At 33.4% G+C, this 18,097-nt stretch overlaps 1 protein-coding gene across 1 annotated transcript in view; it reads left to right on the top strand.

Moving 5' to 3' along the window:
• Positions 1-18,097, top strand: part of LOC119633831 — a 296,277-nt gene that overhangs the window by 55,432 nt on the left and 222,748 nt on the right. Inside the window, exon 2 of the mRNA XM_038027644.1 lies at positions 1,698-1,748. Coding sequence (XP_037883572.1) covers positions 1,698-1,748 — 51 coding nt within the window. The remainder of the gene's footprint in view (positions 1-1,697; positions 1,749-18,097) is intronic.

Below are 18,097 nucleotides of genomic sequence, written 5' to 3'. Positions count from 1 at the left end.
TACCGCACTGAGATTCGAACCCCGCGACCACGGACTTGATACTCGCGAGTCCTATTCTATGGAATATGGGTCAGCCTCAGATGAAAAAAATGGTTGGCGAACTCGGCTCACGGCTATTTTTGAATGTAAATCCATGCGGCTATTAGTTATATCCAATCAAAGATTTCTATCTTAAGACCAATAGGCAAATGAAAGGATGAAGGCACCAACGGCGGAAGGAAAAGTTAAACGGATGTGTAAGCATGTCAGACAGAGGGACAAATATCTGATACTTAAGCTGATGATGGAGAATGTGCAGTTAATCTCATTTCAAAGTCAATTTTATTGAATCGTCGTTGGTGCTCAAAGTTTATGTTATGTTATTTATTTAAATTCGCAACTATAAAGACATAGGCCAGGGTACATTAGAAGGAGAATTTCAAAAAAATATGAATGAGAGAAGAGAGAAATGTGGTCTCTAAGCCTCACATTATAGATGAAACGCGTAATGCGGTTGCCAGTCAGTCGAAGTTTATCCAGATTACAAGACCTGCAGCCAGAGAATGAATTCAATGCAAAAGTTGATAGGTGATGGAAGAAGAGTGTGCACGGGCTAGCGCAGGTTCAGATTGCACAATTATCGTAGCGTAGGGCATGTCTTAGCAGAAACACACCGTCCAAGTGGACGGTAAAGTCACAATGAATAACCCCCTCAGACATGGCATAGAGTTCACCAGGTCAATATGAGACTCACTTAACTTGGGCGAACCAAACCGAGGCGAGTTCAAAAGTGTAGTTTTACTCTCACTTGTTCTGATACAGAGAACACTTTCCATCGTCCAGGAATTGATGCGTGCTAGGAATTCGCTAATCTTCGTTTTTCGAATGCGTGAATATTATTTAAATCGCAGTTAAAGAGCGGGAGAACATCATCTGGTTAGGTGAAAAGTCGATAATCGTCACGTAGCGAATCGGAAAAATCATTCCCGAGTAGATTGAACAGGATGGGAACCAAACATAAGTTTACATGCAAATCTAGAGAAATTAATTTAAAAGTTCAGTATATGGCAGGCTTTTGTTAGTTCAAGAAAGATAAGAACATAAATATTCTCCTCTTTAAGATTCTGCTTGACACGTTCGATAAGGGAAATGATACTCGTTCGGACTCGTTCTACGGCCAGAATTCAAGTGTGACTCAATTTGTTGCTTAAGGATGTGTGTTTCCTATGGTAATCTTAAAAATGTTACCATTGTTTATCAAGAACATCGTATTGAAATACGTTAGCCGAATAATGTATAAATTAATGAATACTGCTAAGGGCATCTTCTGCTTGCTACTTACTTTACATTAAAATATTAATTTGAACACTTTTGTCGTAAAGCTTTCTTAAAACTCCCTAATTATTCTCCCCATAGGTAATTATCGTATTAAAAGATAATTAAAATATATTTTTAATTATTTAAATCCTTTATAATTGCATTATATCACCTAGCGCATCTCACTGCTACACTGTGATACATATATACATATAATACATACATATATAAAAAACATACACACATACATAAATATATTGCAATTGTGTGCAGTAAAGTTGCCTCTGTATCCCTTTACTTGGAAAAGGTTAAAAGAAAGTATAACTTTAATGAAGAACATCGTTATTGTAATTAGCAAGATAACAATTACACGTTCCTTGTATATTTTCGTATAATTGCAGAAGCTGACTATACGCTGGACGATTCATTTTGGAATGAGGAGAGTCCTGTTGGTAAGTAACTTTCCTTAATTCAATTAAAATTTTATGTTTATATCTCTAAAGATGAATGAATATATATAGAAGAAAATACAATATAAGATAATAATATAAACAAAAACAAAAAAAAAAAGAATTCCGCTTCACAAGAAAGACTGTCATTGGAATGCAAAAACTTTATATATATATATATATATATATATATATATATATTGGAATTTATGTTCAAAGAAACTTACAATAGAATATGCACAGGTCACCCTATTACTATATACCACAATATATATATACATATATACCGCAATTTACTATCAAGAGCAATTAGAAATTAAATTAAAAAATACTTGTTACAAAACTTAACAATCGATATATGCGACATCACTCTCTATGATCTTTTGTGTCTTGTCGGTTAGTCTGCATGGTTTGTGTGGTAATCGAAAGGAGCCAAGTCTGGGGAATAAGTTGTAATCAGGCAAAGTTCCTAATACAAGTTGAAAATGACTTCGTTGAATGCATTCGCTACAAACCTGAACTCTCTACGATTTCTATTCATTTTGATTGGCTCATGAGGAATCCTTTTTTGGTTCCTTCTATATCTTTCCCACTATCTTTATCTGTTATTGGGTTATCCGTATTCTTGTGGTTGTCGGTCTGAGAATAGGAAGCAGGTGCTTTGCGAATGTTCACTCTACGCCGACATTAGAGACTTAGCCGCTATGGGAATTAGAGTGGACGAGAATGACTACATTTTTAACGAAGCCCTCTCTGAGGACGTTTATATGCAAAGCTTGAGCAGATTTGCAACCAGTGTCTTTGAAAGACGTCTGTGCGCCGGTGTAACAACTGTCACCGAGTCACCGAGCGGATTTCCTTGTAGCGTTTCAGCTTGTTTCACATTGGCACTTGGGCCACCAGTCTGAGAGGTATGGATCTAACTGGTATGTAGCCACACGCAACCCAACGTCGGACCTTAGACTTTTAAAATAATGAAGGTACCACGGGGGTCAGGTTGACCAGAGGATACCCCCTGCGTGGAATTTCTGGCTGCAGTTTTTGCTGCAGCAGACTCTCTAGAATATAGAATATCTAGAAAATTGCATATAAGCACAGATGGACACATGGACCGACAAAGAGCAACTGCACAGATCGATAGATGGACAGGGGGGGGCTCATGAAGAGATGAGCAGATGAACAGACAGACAAACGAGCAAATATGTTTGAATGGATTCGAAAAATGATTGTAATACAATTGATCAGAGAAGATGGTCGTACTCTCTTGTCTTTTTAGTGGCTGCCTACACATGTACATATGCGTACATATGCAGCTTCACGACGGATTCCGTAGAGTGTAAAATGAAAAAGAAAGCCTACTCGTTAATCTAACAGCCTTTAACCGCCATAGTACGAACACTGACTGCGCATACTACAGTTTTAGTGTTCGTAACAACCTATCAATTACACAGCAAACCACTCTCCACTATTATGGCCATTTAATGATATACTAACAGCAAAAAAAGAGATTATTTTACCGCCCAAAAATTTGGTTGCTATCTATATCGGCAGGCAATAAGTTTTCATCTCTTTAATGTATTGTCGTGTCTGTACTTCACTTCGATAGCCTTGAACTTTTATGGAATCTGCAAATAACGGCTACTGAAAATTAAGATGATGTTGACACAGCAGTGTTACTGATTTTTTGATTTTACAATAATATCGTATTTCTTCATTATTGACATACAACGCATCTGTTACATTGATATTATGTAAAGCTTACATATAATATGATTACGTAAACGTTAATGACAGTTCATTGGCAAGCGACTCTTTGGCTAACAATAACATTACCGTTGTAGCGCTTCCTTGCTTGTCTTTGCTGAAATTATCGGCAATCAAACGTGTTATTGAACACCGCTTAATGTTCCAGCGCAGCAGTGAATATCACTGATTGTTGTTACAATCATACATTTAAATAGTTGTTATTTTTGAATGAAAATCAACGGATGATCTGTGTCGTATGATCTCAGACACATGAGAACAAAGCTGTTCATGTTATCTTAAGTGCGAATTGGCTACCGCTGACACAGTACTATAGTATACATAATATAAAATTATTTCCAAAAATTAATGGCATTCGAGAAGCACTTGGTCTAAATTGTGGTAATCTCCATAGGATCTGTACTTACTATGCATTTATTTTCCATCACCGCAGGATGCAGAGCATATTCGTTCCGGCAAAGACTTTGTAAGTCCGAAAAAATTCTATTAAGCATATAGGCACTTGATCGATATAGTTATATATGGCTGTCCATTTGTCCGTCTGTATGGAGAGGTGAATGTGTGTGTGTGTGTGTGTGTGTGTGTATCTTTGTGTTAAATATTCTTCGGTGACAAAAGTGAAGACATCGACTTTAAATTTAGGAGAAACAGTTGAGGTGATTACAGGCAAGTCGTTATTGAAACTGGCCAAATGTTTCTCGATACATGCGTCCACAGTACAGTATCAACTCTGAAAAGTTTCGTTTTCAAATTTCATGTTCCGTTTCCCTTAAAGGACTCAAATGATATGTCGGATTATCTACTATTGGAAGGTAGCCTAATATAAATTTAATTCCTTTCATATATATCCAAATGCTAGCTCGCTCTCTTCTCTTTCTTTTCGTTAGCAGTGCCATACCAGATTTTTAGCTATAAAATATTTACATTAAATATTTCTTTTATCATAATTAAAACATTAACCAAAAACATAGATTAAATGAACTTTGTAAATATATATATATATATATATATGTATTTATTTTTTTTTTCTTTGGAGGAAAACTTTAAGAGTTTTATTTAAGTTTTCATTTCAAAATAAATGCAAACGTACATACTTGGATTCTTTTCAATAAATTGCGTTAGCATCTAAGCCAAATAATACTTTGCAATGTATGTGTGTGTTTAGATGATTAATTTAAACACTTACCATTGTAACATATTATTCTTGCAACTCTCTCTGTAATAAGCATTTATCAATATGTACGGGCAAGTATATAAGTACATACGTTTATATGGATGTTTACAATCGTACTATACATGCAACCGCATTTACCACTAACTGTAAGCATTAATCATTTCAAAATTTCCTTTTGATATTTTCTGCTTTGCTTACCATCCAGCTGGCACTAGTTGATTATAGATGCGTATGCCATTGCATAAATGCGTAAATGGAGCGTTGATGGAGCTTCTTCTTTAACCTTTCCACAGCTTACTTTTAAATAATTACTCTCTGGCATTTTGTCTATCCATGCACGTATGTATTGTACATTTTTTGTGCTCACCAACAAGAGAATGAGATTAAGCCAAATAAACCTAATACAATTTAGTCTTCTACTTCACCTTAGATCGTCTAAAACAAATATTCTTGTATACACTGGTTTGATTAAAATGAAGTAAGACACCGTTTACCGCATAACCTCATTCAAGCAAGTACCTTCTTTTTTTACTTTCCTAACATCTTCTTAAAATCTTCTTGACATCACTATGTGAGTACTTTTGGCATGTCTTTAGAGATACGCTCGAAAAAGTTCAGCAAAGTGGTTGCATTAAATTTTTACTTTTAAAATGAAATTTCCACTGTCCAATACGAGAATGCTTCTTTTTTTTTTTATACGCAAATATTAGCAGCCAGCATGTAAGCAAAGAACGACGAATACAAGAACAAGATAGTTAAGGACTTAATGCTTTAAGCTGGTCGTTTAACATTCAGATGTACGTTTACGTCACGCAAATATCGTTTCAAACGATAGAATCAAACTTGAAAATGTATTTGGATCCGAAAAGCGTCTCATAATAGTAGAGCATTTTACTACTCTTCATGAGTTCTGCGATATTTTTCTATCAAAAACGCAATTCATTGCATTCCGTAACCATCCTATTCGCCTACATACAAATACATAGGTAGGCATATAAATATGAAACCGAAATTTTTGAATAGAAAATAAAGATAAAAAAATATTGTTCATCGCTAAGCTAGCTCTCAAGCAATTTGAGTATTGTGAGACGCAAAGCTGTCATCGAGCCATTTTCGGTGCCTTTCCATATGAAAACAAAAGCTCTGATCAGCAAATGCCTTTCATATCAGTGCGAACAAGTGATAACTGCAACGAAGCGATTCACTATCATTCATCGTCCCATTAACGATTGCCAAAGTGCGCATTCAAATTCAAATATCATATACACAACATACGTACAACATTTTCTTCTTTGGCGTTTGGAATCGCATTCGTTTGAAAATCTATACATCTTCAGATTCATTCATTAAGTGAAGTCTGATTTCTTATTTCATAAGAAGTGATCTTTCGAATTCATTTTTGAAATCCTGCCGTTGAATTTGAATTTCAAACAAAAATTGTTAATTGTTTTGCAATAGTCGCGCGGCGAGTAAGTAAAGAATTTAAACATAAAGACATACAGTGACATATCAAGACCGGCCGGTTATGTTCATTCTTTGCTCTGACTTCACGGAGATAATAACTTTATATTAAGCTATAAATTGCTTGTCTTATGGCCGGCGGTTCACATGTGCATTGCAATTTTATTTATTGAAGTTTTGCGAAAACCACAAGTGTTAATTAGTCTGTTTGCGGTATTGCAAACGTTGTAAACGTTCGAAAAAATTTTTTTTTATTCGTACATTATCATTGTATACCTTATGTATGTATGTATGTATGTATGTATGTATGTATGTATGCATGTGTATATATTTGCTTGCACGTAATTGAATTGAATTTTTGCTCTTATTTTCATATGTGCAACAAGTGAATAATGTTATCAATATGTTTCATGATCAAATATGTCTGCAAATATAAAATTTTGTCTACATTTTCTTGTTGTAATTGTAATTTTGAAATTATGAAATTTTAACGTCTATTGAATATGTATTATTGCGTTAAGACTGTAATTCATCTTGCTATTCCTAATGCTAAAGCTTAAGCTTTTGCTATTGCTTTTCCTTTTGCTACTACATTTGCAATCGTGTCGTTTCATCGTTGTATCTCTGTGCTCTTGTGCTCTGTACTGTATATAATGTTGTGCTGTTGTGGTATTACCAATTAACCAAACATTATTATTTATTAATTTATTATTATTACATTTTACTATTATTACAACATGTTATCTTTGTTAACACATTCAGTATAAAGCATATGACCTTGTTGTTGCTGTTATTGTTAGTGTTATTGCTATCGTTATTATTATTCTTATTATTATTCTTATAAGAAAGAAAAGCTATGAGCTTGAAATTGACATTTGTTAATTACCCTCAAAAACAAGAAATAATTACAGAAATGCCTTGTAATTTAAATAATTTATTTAGTTAGTAATAAATTATTAAATTTTAGCAAAAGGATTGTGTGCCAATTCAAGCACACGCATACCTACATATATATATATGCATATACATATATATATATACATGGACACGTACTGTAAATCTGTTCGTCTATTATTTTATTCGTTTTTCATTTTCTTTGCCATGCATTCAGTTCCCTTACGTACGACCACACAAAATTTGCCAGTGATTGCAATCAATGCATAATTGCGATTATGTTTAATAGGCGTAATTTGTAATCTTACGTAAATATCCTCTTAGCCAAAACTATCCATCAACCATATATATGTTATTTTATACGTACATATATATATATATGGCATTAAGCAGCATCTTAGCATTTGCCTTAAACATTTTATATCAAAATCAAATTAATTTGACATCACATTTTCAGTTCAACATAATGATTGGTACTTAAAACTGGTTGGCAATGCTGGGCACGTTTAAGGTTAACAGTAAACATAGCTACCCCTTAATTTCTAAGACGATTTTTTTTTGTTTTTTTTTTTTTTTTGTTTAATGAAATATAAAGCTTAGCCATACGACGAACATTTCGGATATATGATTTAAGAATGGACACATGAAGACGAGCTCAGATATTATTTCTCCATTTCTTTCTTTTTTTTTTTTTTTTTTTGAATCTCTGTGCGGTTTGCCAATTGACTTAGTAGATGCTTACGCGGTAAAAATGCCCCAAATAGTCTAAGGCAACTACTATTTTATTTCTTCTTTCCGTCGTGTGTCGCCGTATTGCACTTTGTAATACATACGTCATCCAATGCATCGTTACAAATGATGAGATATCGCCGTCATGATCATGATCGCGATCTCAAAGCTTTTGCGTACGTTGATAGCGTTACCTTTCAAATTGTTCCCTACAAAATTGAAATTTCTCTAAGAAGAAAGAAAGAGAGAGACAGAAAGAGAGAGGGAGAAAGAGACACAGAGAGAGAGAGAGAGAGAGAGAGAGAGGAAGAGAGAGAAAAGTCATTTTAATAGCTTTAAAAAAAGAAGTTTCCTTTGCATTTTGTTTCATGCAAGAAAGAAGGGAAGTAATGGAAGAATAATATTTAAAGCGGTTATAAAACACATTTTTAAGTATAAAAAGGAAATTATTTTTTGAAGAATATTAAAAATTAGTAAACATTGGCAACTATTCCCGCGTAAAGGCTCTGCGGTAAACATTGCAATGGATGCAAACGTGAATAAAAAAGAGCACTTCTTGCGAAATATTGTTTACCGCGATAGTCCAAACGCTTTGAAAGCGTTTAAATCGATCGCGGACTCATGTCCAGAATGATAATATGCAAACACATTTTAGCTTCGCATAATATGATTGCAAAAGAACATGAACACTGCCAGACGAAAGCTGTTACTACACTAGAGAAGTTGAAAATCAGCAGATAAGAGATTAGGCCGTAACTTCCTCGGCCGGACTCATTTCCCATAGGCATTAATCGTTTCGTGCTTGAAGCGCTTGAGCAAAACATGGAATTTACATGGAATGCATTTTTTTCGATCTATTTTGCAAAAGTTAGCAAAAATTTAAAAAATTTTTAAATCAAAAGAAAAGCTACATACATATGTGCAGCAAGCAATAAAGCATAAGAAATGTTATGTAATGGAAACAATTATTTTTCCTTACTTTCTTTAACACGTCTTTTGTGGTGTTATCACATGTACATTTCTCGCATTCCATATTCGTATTGATTGAGAATCCTAATAATAAGACTAACTCTCTCTCTCTCTCTCTCTTAGGTGGTCCGCCTCTCTATAGCGTTTATGTTGATGCAATAGAATCAGGTCAGAAGCACTTCCAGCGCAATTTTGCGTTGAGGAATTTGGAATGAGATCCGGTAGTTTTTTTTTTGCCATCATATAAAAATAGTTTGCTACTATTAACCCTTCCATTGCGAAGGGTATTATTAAGCATTAAGGAGGCCCTTATTAAGAAGAGCATCATTAGAATACGTATTTTATTTATACTTCTTCGAAGGCACGTACGTAGGCATTACGCTTCTTTGCGACTGTCTCACTCTCGCTCAACACCTCTTCCGCCCTTGACAAATCTAATATCGTTTTTGGTATTTTATGCGTGCTTTTAAATGAAAATTACAACAATTTCGGTCCTTTGTTTTACACTTTCAATGCGATGAAGACAACTGTCCCCTGTTTATTATCAATCTCTGTGCAATTACTTTAATTGCACATATGTACGTTCATGCATTTTTGCTCGCAATATTGGTTGCGTGCGCGTTGAAATCCATTGGATTTTATGCACAATTCTGGTTATTATAACTTAATAATGATGTGCGTTATTTTCAATTATCATTTTCATACTCTCCATATACTATGGTATACTATGGTTGTGCCAGAGAGCAAAGAAGCAAGCAGCAGAAAGGCCACAAACTGTGTATATTCTTAATCGTCTGTCCGTCGGCGGTAATGTCTGTTACAAACACTCGCTTGGCCGTAAAAATGATGCTTGAAGCGACTTCAAGTTTGGCAAAGATATTGGAAGATCTTGCACGCAGGATGATATTGAAAATCAAAACATACTGAGACTTGAACTCACGTGCACCGAGTTGATACTCTTGGCAACTCTTATCTAACCGTCTACGCGACTGCCATTAACAAGGAATAATGATTTGGATTGTTACCTCAACATCCAGTTACGATCCCATTGATTTTGTTAATTTACTTCTTACTTAAGTCAATGATAAACGCTTTGCTGTACTCGTTATCCTCCAAATCATTTAGAAACTTCTTAACTAAATCAATTTTTTTTTTTTTTTTTGGTTTTTTTCCAATCAATCACAAAAGGTATAAACAATAATTTCTTGTTATTTGAAAATAATATCATTAGATATGAAAGTTAATTTGCATTCTAAGATTCATTTATCCTATAAGGTTTTAATAGCCTTTGCTCCCTGGATGCTAAAATGATTGCGCGCAACTCTTAGAGCTTATTCCAACTTGTATCGGCAACGTTCAAAATCAATTTTATTGATTGGAATCTTGACAAAGGACACTCTCTTATAAAGAATTCCTTGGCGGATTCAAAGAAGATGTCTGCCGTCTTGCATTTACACACAAAAGAGCCACTGGGAATTTACAACCAAATATTGCCAATGTATTATAGGGCGGCAAAGGATTTTTATTCAAGCCCAGTGTAACTGAGCAAAGGTAGATGGGCTCTGGTGTAGTTCGATGCAATCAAACGACATTTTTTTAGTTCGGTGCAAATGTATTTAAAAAATTATTTTAATTCTGCATCCCCGCTCTCTGCTCTGTTTTTTTTTTTTTTTCTTTTTTTGCGAATGATTATGTGCACACTACAAACAAAACATTTGTTTGTAAGAAACGTATTGCACAGATAAAGTGAAACCATTTTGTCAGTATTTTGTTTTCATTTCGCAAGACATTTCGAAATTGCCTGAACGTCTGGCATTATTATAATAATTATTTGTGAGATGTGTAAACAATTTCTAATTTCAATTCAGGAACGTAAGAGATATTGCTTTAGCTCTTCTTCATTTCGTTTAACGTTAATCAAATTATTGCATTGTTTTAAACATTCCTTTATCTATTCATTTATCAGTCTCTCCTGGCATATTCTATTCTCTCTCTTTGTTATTGTTTTTTCGATTTTGTTAGTTTAATTTTCATTTTTTATTTCGTTTTATTTTTTTTTATTTTTTATTTATTTATATTATGTATATTTATTAACTTGTTTAGTTTTGCAATTTCGTTTTTCGTTCCATTTTACTGTACTGTAATCATCTGCAGTTTAATATGGCAATATTTTCTCAGAATTGCTATTGCAAGTAAGTACTGAATGCAATCACAAAGACAAATGTGGATTATTATCAGGAAATTGTATTCGCGCGATATAAGAGTTGAAAAGGAAGAAAAAACAACCGAGAGGGATAGAGAGAGAGAGAGAGAGAGAGAGAGAGATTAAGCGAAGGGAAAGTAAAGTGTGCATAAACGAAAAATGTAACATAAAGTTAACGCATTTGCATCAAGTTTAAACCGAATACTTTGATACTCTTGGCAATCGGTTGGCAAAAAAAAAAAAAAAAAAAAAAAAAAATTAACAAAAAAGATTCAAAACATTCTCAATGCATTCATTAAATATACATATATATAAAAAAGTACATAAATCGAATTCACTTTGAATTTCGGTTAATTTGCATTTAACCTCAATAAGCTCAGCTACTTACACATAAAGATTACTATGAATAGAAGATGGAAAACATCTTGTTTAATACATAGAGAAAAAAAAAGAAAAAAAACAAGAAAACAAAAAAGAAGACGAACGACCTTTCGCTTCTTCATCTTGATCTCATACTTTGCTTGCTAATAACTTAATTACCTGCTATTTAATCTACTGTGAAATAATAGTTAACCGATAGGTAATATTTAACATTATTGAAGTCTTTCGCTTCTCAAATTTCCTGTTAACGGTCTATCAGGATTTCATCAATGCTCGGAAGAACAGACGACATAGAATTGATCGAGCATGCAAATAATGTCGGATGTACAATATAATCCTGTGCAATGCTCTAGTGTTTCGTACACAATTGTAAAATATATATATATATATATATATATATATTAGGAATATGTGTGCAAATAAAATGTTTGCATTGCAGACAAAAAAAAAAAAAAACAAGAGAAGCTCTTATAATATGTTACTCATACGTTCATCTAACTAAATGTGATGTTCAAAAAAGATATTTATGTTAACATTTTGTTTTCTTAATAATCTACATGATGCTCGAGGCAAACATAATTTATGTGTACGAAAGCATGTATATATATATATATGTGTGTGTATGTGTATATATGTATGTGCATATATTAATATGTATATATGTGCGCATAATACATTTGTTGTTTTCCTTTGCAAATGTTATATCATTCTCCCAAAAATGCACAAATACACAGATATATATTTATATGTCATATATATATATATATAAATATATATATTTGAAAATTTACTATACGGTTTTATTCTTTTTCTGTCAGATATATTTATTAAACTGATGCAACAGAAACAAGAAAATATTACTTGTTTGCTCGAATACTAGCTCGTCTCTCACTCTCTCTCTCTCTCTCTCTTTCTACCTTTCTGTATGTGTATGTTGCTTGTTTGTTTGTTTGTTTGTCTATTTACTTATTTATCTTATTTATTATTTATATGCGAAAGTATATGTTTTTCTTGTTTAGTGTATGTTCAAAAAACAGAAATGTGTTATTTTTACAACATATTAAATGCTTGTTTACAATACGATATACATTGCGAAACGCTCGAACAAATTATAAAATCATTCGGTTAGATGGTCGGATAGGTAGCTTCAGATGATACGCATACAAACACAGATACTGAGCTCTAACTCTTTACACACACACACACACACACACACACACAAACAAAGAAACAAAGAAACAAACACACAGAAAGCTGCAGAGAATATTTGAAATGTTATAAAATTTGAAAATCAAAAATATTATATAATATACAGAGACAGATATATATATATATGAGAAGACCAGTGAAATAGTTGTAGTTCCCTAAGGATATAAATTGGATATTTCACAGTATATAGCTTTGTTAAAATCGCTTAATAAGACAAACGTCTGTCTATACGTAATCGCAATAAGTTATTTCTATTACTAAAGCTTGTTATACCCATCAGAGATCCCATAAAGTGTATATATATATATATTCTTAATAGACGTCCCACTGTCCGTCTAAGTAATGTCAAGTAATTTTAATTATTCCCCTGATCGCGAAAAAGGGAGTTATCGATTTAAATTTTTGACAGATATACTGGAAATTTTTGCAAGCAAATTGATATTGAAATTGAGCCAAATCAGTCGAAGAACACACCCACCCACAGCACCACATGAAACGTGAAAACACCTCTGTTCTTAGCAAGAAATAGAAAACTTGTTTTTTATTTTGCTGCTTAGTCATAAACTACATCAAATAAATCCAGAAAAATTTGAACATATATTCTATAGGCGATGCTGTACTAGTACTTATGTAACAATGGAAAGAAATGACCACGACTATCCTATATTATATTGTATCAGAATTGTATTTATTTTTACAATAATTTTACAAGGGGCTGAAGCAAGCTTCAGAAATCCCATAAAGTTTGCAACTACTTGGCCAGTTTCAAATTCAAAATGCACATAACCGTATCCGTCTGTCCGTCCGGTCATGTGTGCAGTATCTGTGTTAGACATTCTCCCGTTTGCAAGCAAGAAGAAAACGCCTACAATTTTACAAACGAATTTAAAAATGCGCCAAACACATGAAAGAATGCACAAAATTCATAGTAAGGCAAAGCGGAACAAATTTGATCAATTTACACAAGTGAACTGTGACATGGTCGTATAATTAAATAAAGGGCTAGCCGGACAGAGAATAAATGAGTAGATTGTAGCATAGTCGACTGAATAAAAAGTTTATAGCTCGCACTGGACATATGACAAATTAATGCATGCACCAATAGCAGATGGAGAGGTGAAATGCCGATTGATTAGCAAATTATTGATGGCCCTACATTTTGTAGTAGACAGGCAGCGACAGACTTAACTCTATTCGTGCCGTATGATTTTAAAACGAATCATACCGCGATGTGACTCTCAATCACTTATGAGGATCATTGAAATAATTAGAATGTAATCAGTTTTGTTCATAGCGTAAATTTGTTGCATATATATATGAGAGAGAGAGAGAGAGAGAGAGAGAGAGAGAGAGAGAGAGAGAGAGAAGTATGAAAATATTAAAAAATGTAAGCTCATAATTCAAGCAAGATTCAAAGACGCACCGTGGTCCGGATAGAGTTCAACCGAGAAGCGGATGAGTTGATAAGCGGGCACATGATTTCGCAGAGAGAGTGTGCCAGGGAATGATAAAATAGATATATGCTCAAACCAATTACACGAAGAATTACCGACCAGATAAATAATTAAATGTAGAAATGGCTGCAAAGCTGGCTCAAGCATGAACAAACTTATAGGTTTTCGTCCGGACTAGCGAAATGGCGATGGTGAGCGCATGGATTTATACATAGATAGATTATTAATTAGAAAGACGAACATGGGGGTAGCATATATAAATAGTGAAATCGTAGGTCCCTAGAAGAATAGACAAGCGGGAGATTGCTCGGACGGGATCAAAAAAGAATATATGTATATGTATACTATATGTATCTACCCTATTAGATCTGTAATTCATATCTCAGCATATTCCAGACAGATTATTAAAGAATGTTTCATGACGGAGGCAGCCAGGCCGCATTCAACTTCACTTGAAATTTACACGACTGCTGGTTTCTCTCTTCTTTTTTTTTTTTTTTTGTTTTTTTCTATACAATTCGAACTTTCCAACGGTAGTTTTCGCGACTTTTTTGTTGTTTTTCTTCAATTTTTCCTTTACGTATCGTATCAATTAAGCGACTAAATTATTCTGCCATTTTTATTTGTGAGCGTTTAAATAAATTATAATGAAGCCTTCCTTTCTTTTCACCTTTTTTGTGAACATCTATGATGGCAAAATGCATTGTAAATATATGTGTATGTAGATAAAAATTGTATTTTAAATTTTACTTTACATATATATATATATATATATATATAATAGAATGTATAGAGATATACAAACGTTATTATAAATTTGCATTAAAAACAAAAAAATTAATTAAATGATATTCAAATATATAACAAAAATTAAAGTTAAACGCTATGAATATAAATAAATTGCATAAGCATTAAAAAAAAACTTTAGTATTTATAGCAGAACTTTTTGCGCACTTTATTCTATCTTCTATTTAAAAATAAGATAGATAGATATGTATATATGATATATGATGATAACTAATTATAAATTTCAAATAATATAATGTCGAGGCACGAATCAATGTAAGAAATAAAATATCGAGATATGTAGTCAACAAAGCAGTGCATAGGGCATAGGGGTTAAAGTGTAAGTAGAGCCAGCATAAAACGAGCTTTGTCACAACCGAGAAACGCCTCTTCATTTTTACCATAAGCTAGTATCATGCAGAACAAAGTGATTACAAATACGCAAAGCTATTGCTTGCTATACGATATTTTAAGGACGACGGAGTTGTATAGACTTTCTTTCACAACGAAAAGATTCTCAGGCGACCGACTTTATTGTTCCGAAAGTCTCCTGCACGTCCCCTTTTGCCAAAATATTCGTACGTGTGGTTTCCCTTTGATGGCCCAAGTATATCATTTTATTTCTCTATAGAAACGGTCTACGCAATTATTTTTACTCAATTAAAAGTTGATACATAGTAAGCGAATATAAAGATCGTTTTTCATTTTCGATTTATATCCATATGGCAAGCATTTGAAGTTTGCTTGGGCATAACTGACAGATGGCACGGGTGTGAAACAATAAAAATATCATATCTAGCTTTGAGTTAGAGCTTTCTTTCTTCTCAGATATTGATAGAAATAAGATATGAAGCCGTCTTGACTCGACTATGTCAAAATCTAATAATATCTTTCTCCAATTTTAACATCTTAGCAACTGTTGTCCTCCGTCGATTCTAATTAGTTGCCTTCCTAGTGGATCTAATCGAGCTTCTGCTGACTGCTTAAATAAGGCAGTTTTGAGATAAAAGATATTTCATGTTTTCCTCCACCCAATGCATTGATTGCAATGTCTTGTGTAATCAAATGTTAAGATGCTTGTGTATGAAAAAATTAATAAATTTCTAGTTTCTCTGTGCTGCTGCCAACACTACTTTTGTTTGTTTAAATGATTTTGATGAAAATTATTTTATTTTCATGTGCTGCTAAATTGACATAAGTAAATGCACTGCGTTGTCAACCTGCCACCGCAATCATAAGAGACTCAGTCCTATGCAAATGAATCGTTGGATTGTTTGCCATTTTTAAAAAAAAATATTTGAGACAAATGTTTCGTTTACTAGATTACCGCGAAACGTAACGTGTTAAGTGTTTTATGTGCACAGATCAAATAACTCGGCTCTCTAAAAGGAACCCATACTTTCACGATGAAAGCACAAAATGGTTATTTATGTAAACGTGAGAGTTTTTCGTTGCATTTACCTCTTACCTCTTAACTATAGTTCTACGTTTGTATTACCATTTGGATTGCGAGTTCGAGATATACATAGATTGGATATCCGATGTGATGGCATCATGTTCAAATTGTACACGAACGTACATCTTCTTGCTCGTAGTGTTAGCATTAAAACTAGAACTTGAATATAAAAAATGAAATTTGAACTTTGTGCTCGGGATAAATGTAACCAAGCATGTAGTGTAGATTATCAATTTTCCGCCAAATAAAGCAAGCAACGTTTTAAAGCGGCTTTCATCTGCATGTTTGCGTAGCAATCGAAACATTAACATAATTGCGAATTCCAAAAATAATTTAATTATCGCTTACATCATAGCATAACAATAATATTTTAATTACAAATATTACGATCCACGCTTTCCTTTCAACCAGAAGACGATCACATATGACTATGAAAGTGTGTGCAATTGTGTTCACCTCCTCCTACACCTTAATTTGTTTACTTATTTAATGATAATTAATACAAGCATCATCCATTTTTTCCATAAAATTTCCCTGAATTCTCATTAAATATTTACTTAATACGCGCTTTCGCTTTATTCAATTCTTACCATGCTTTGGAAATTCAATGCAATGAAAAACTTTTAAAATTTTATTACATCTCTGAAGAGGTTAACATCTCTTACTTATTCTACGTACACACGCCTACATATATAGAGAGAATATGCTTTTCTCTCTCGAAAAAGGTTATTTTTGAACCTAAGCTATATATATATAGGTGTGTACTAAATTGCCGATGTTTATTGCAATTTTTAGGTATTTACCGACTACCGACAAATTCCAAGTCAATCCTAGAGTGCATAGCGTGAACTGTTGGCGTGGGACAAAAAAAATTAATATACACTACTTCCTTACCGCCTTATGTTCGTACGTGTGAAACGTTACGTCTGAGTGGTAATCTCGTAAACCCATGAGTTGGCTAATGATCCATCATCGAGGAAGCGTGTGAGCATACGTTTGTTCTGTCGATAATGACAAAAACCTTTCTAACGATAGCAGTGATCATGTTTTCAAGCAGTCCGCCCGCTCGCTCCCACTTTTAGCTATGTGTGAGTGTTCGAACAAATTTCTATAAAATGCGGACAGACAGGTGAGAGTAGCAGTAAGAAGATAACCAGACGGATTATGAAAATGGCTCATGCGGCTTGAAAGGGTTTCTGAGTACTTTGGTAGTGTCTTCTACAATAATTAATTACCAAAAAGAAGGCATAAAATTATCCAGCATGTATCTCTACCCATCTCTTATTTTTATCATCTAAATAGTGCGCGTCACAAATGGACGGAGAGACGAACGAGTGAATTACTGACTGAAAATTGTACAATCATGAGATGTTTTGATACCTTTTTGTTTATGTCACCAACAGAATAATTTATGTGGTCACATCTTCATTAGCGAGACAAAGAGAGCTAGAGAGCAAGTACGGACGAAACCATTATTTATTTGGTACAAAAAAAAAAAAAAAAAAAAAAGGAAAAAGAAAAAGAAGAAGAAGAAGAAGAAGTAAAAGGATAGAGCGAGCACATATTTTGCAATCAATATTTTTGAAATTATTATGCAATTGCCACCACGTACACTCGCAATCGCACACATGCATACGACAATGATGAAAAAAAACACACCTGACTGAATTGTATAGCTTTGTGAGATATAATGATCGGTTGTGAAGCTCAAAATACATCATTTATGTGCAATATATATCAGTCGGTCCATTATTGATTGTTGCGACCATTACATACATACATTGATTGAGTTTTCAATTTCATTGTGAACATATTGAGACATGTTTTAACGGTCACATAATACTAAAAAAAAAAAAAAAAAAAAAAAAAAAA

The sequence above is a fragment of the Glossina fuscipes genome, unplaced genomic scaffold (assembly GCF_014805625.2).
Source record: "Glossina fuscipes isolate IAEA_lab_2018 unplaced genomic scaffold, Yale_Gfus_2 0, whole genome shotgun sequence".
In the NCBI taxonomy this organism is placed as follows: domain Eukaryota; kingdom Metazoa; phylum Arthropoda; class Insecta; order Diptera; family Glossinidae; genus Glossina; species Glossina fuscipes.
The sequence above is the reverse complement of the archived record's forward strand: the minus strand, read 5'-3'. Positions and strand labels throughout refer to the sequence as shown.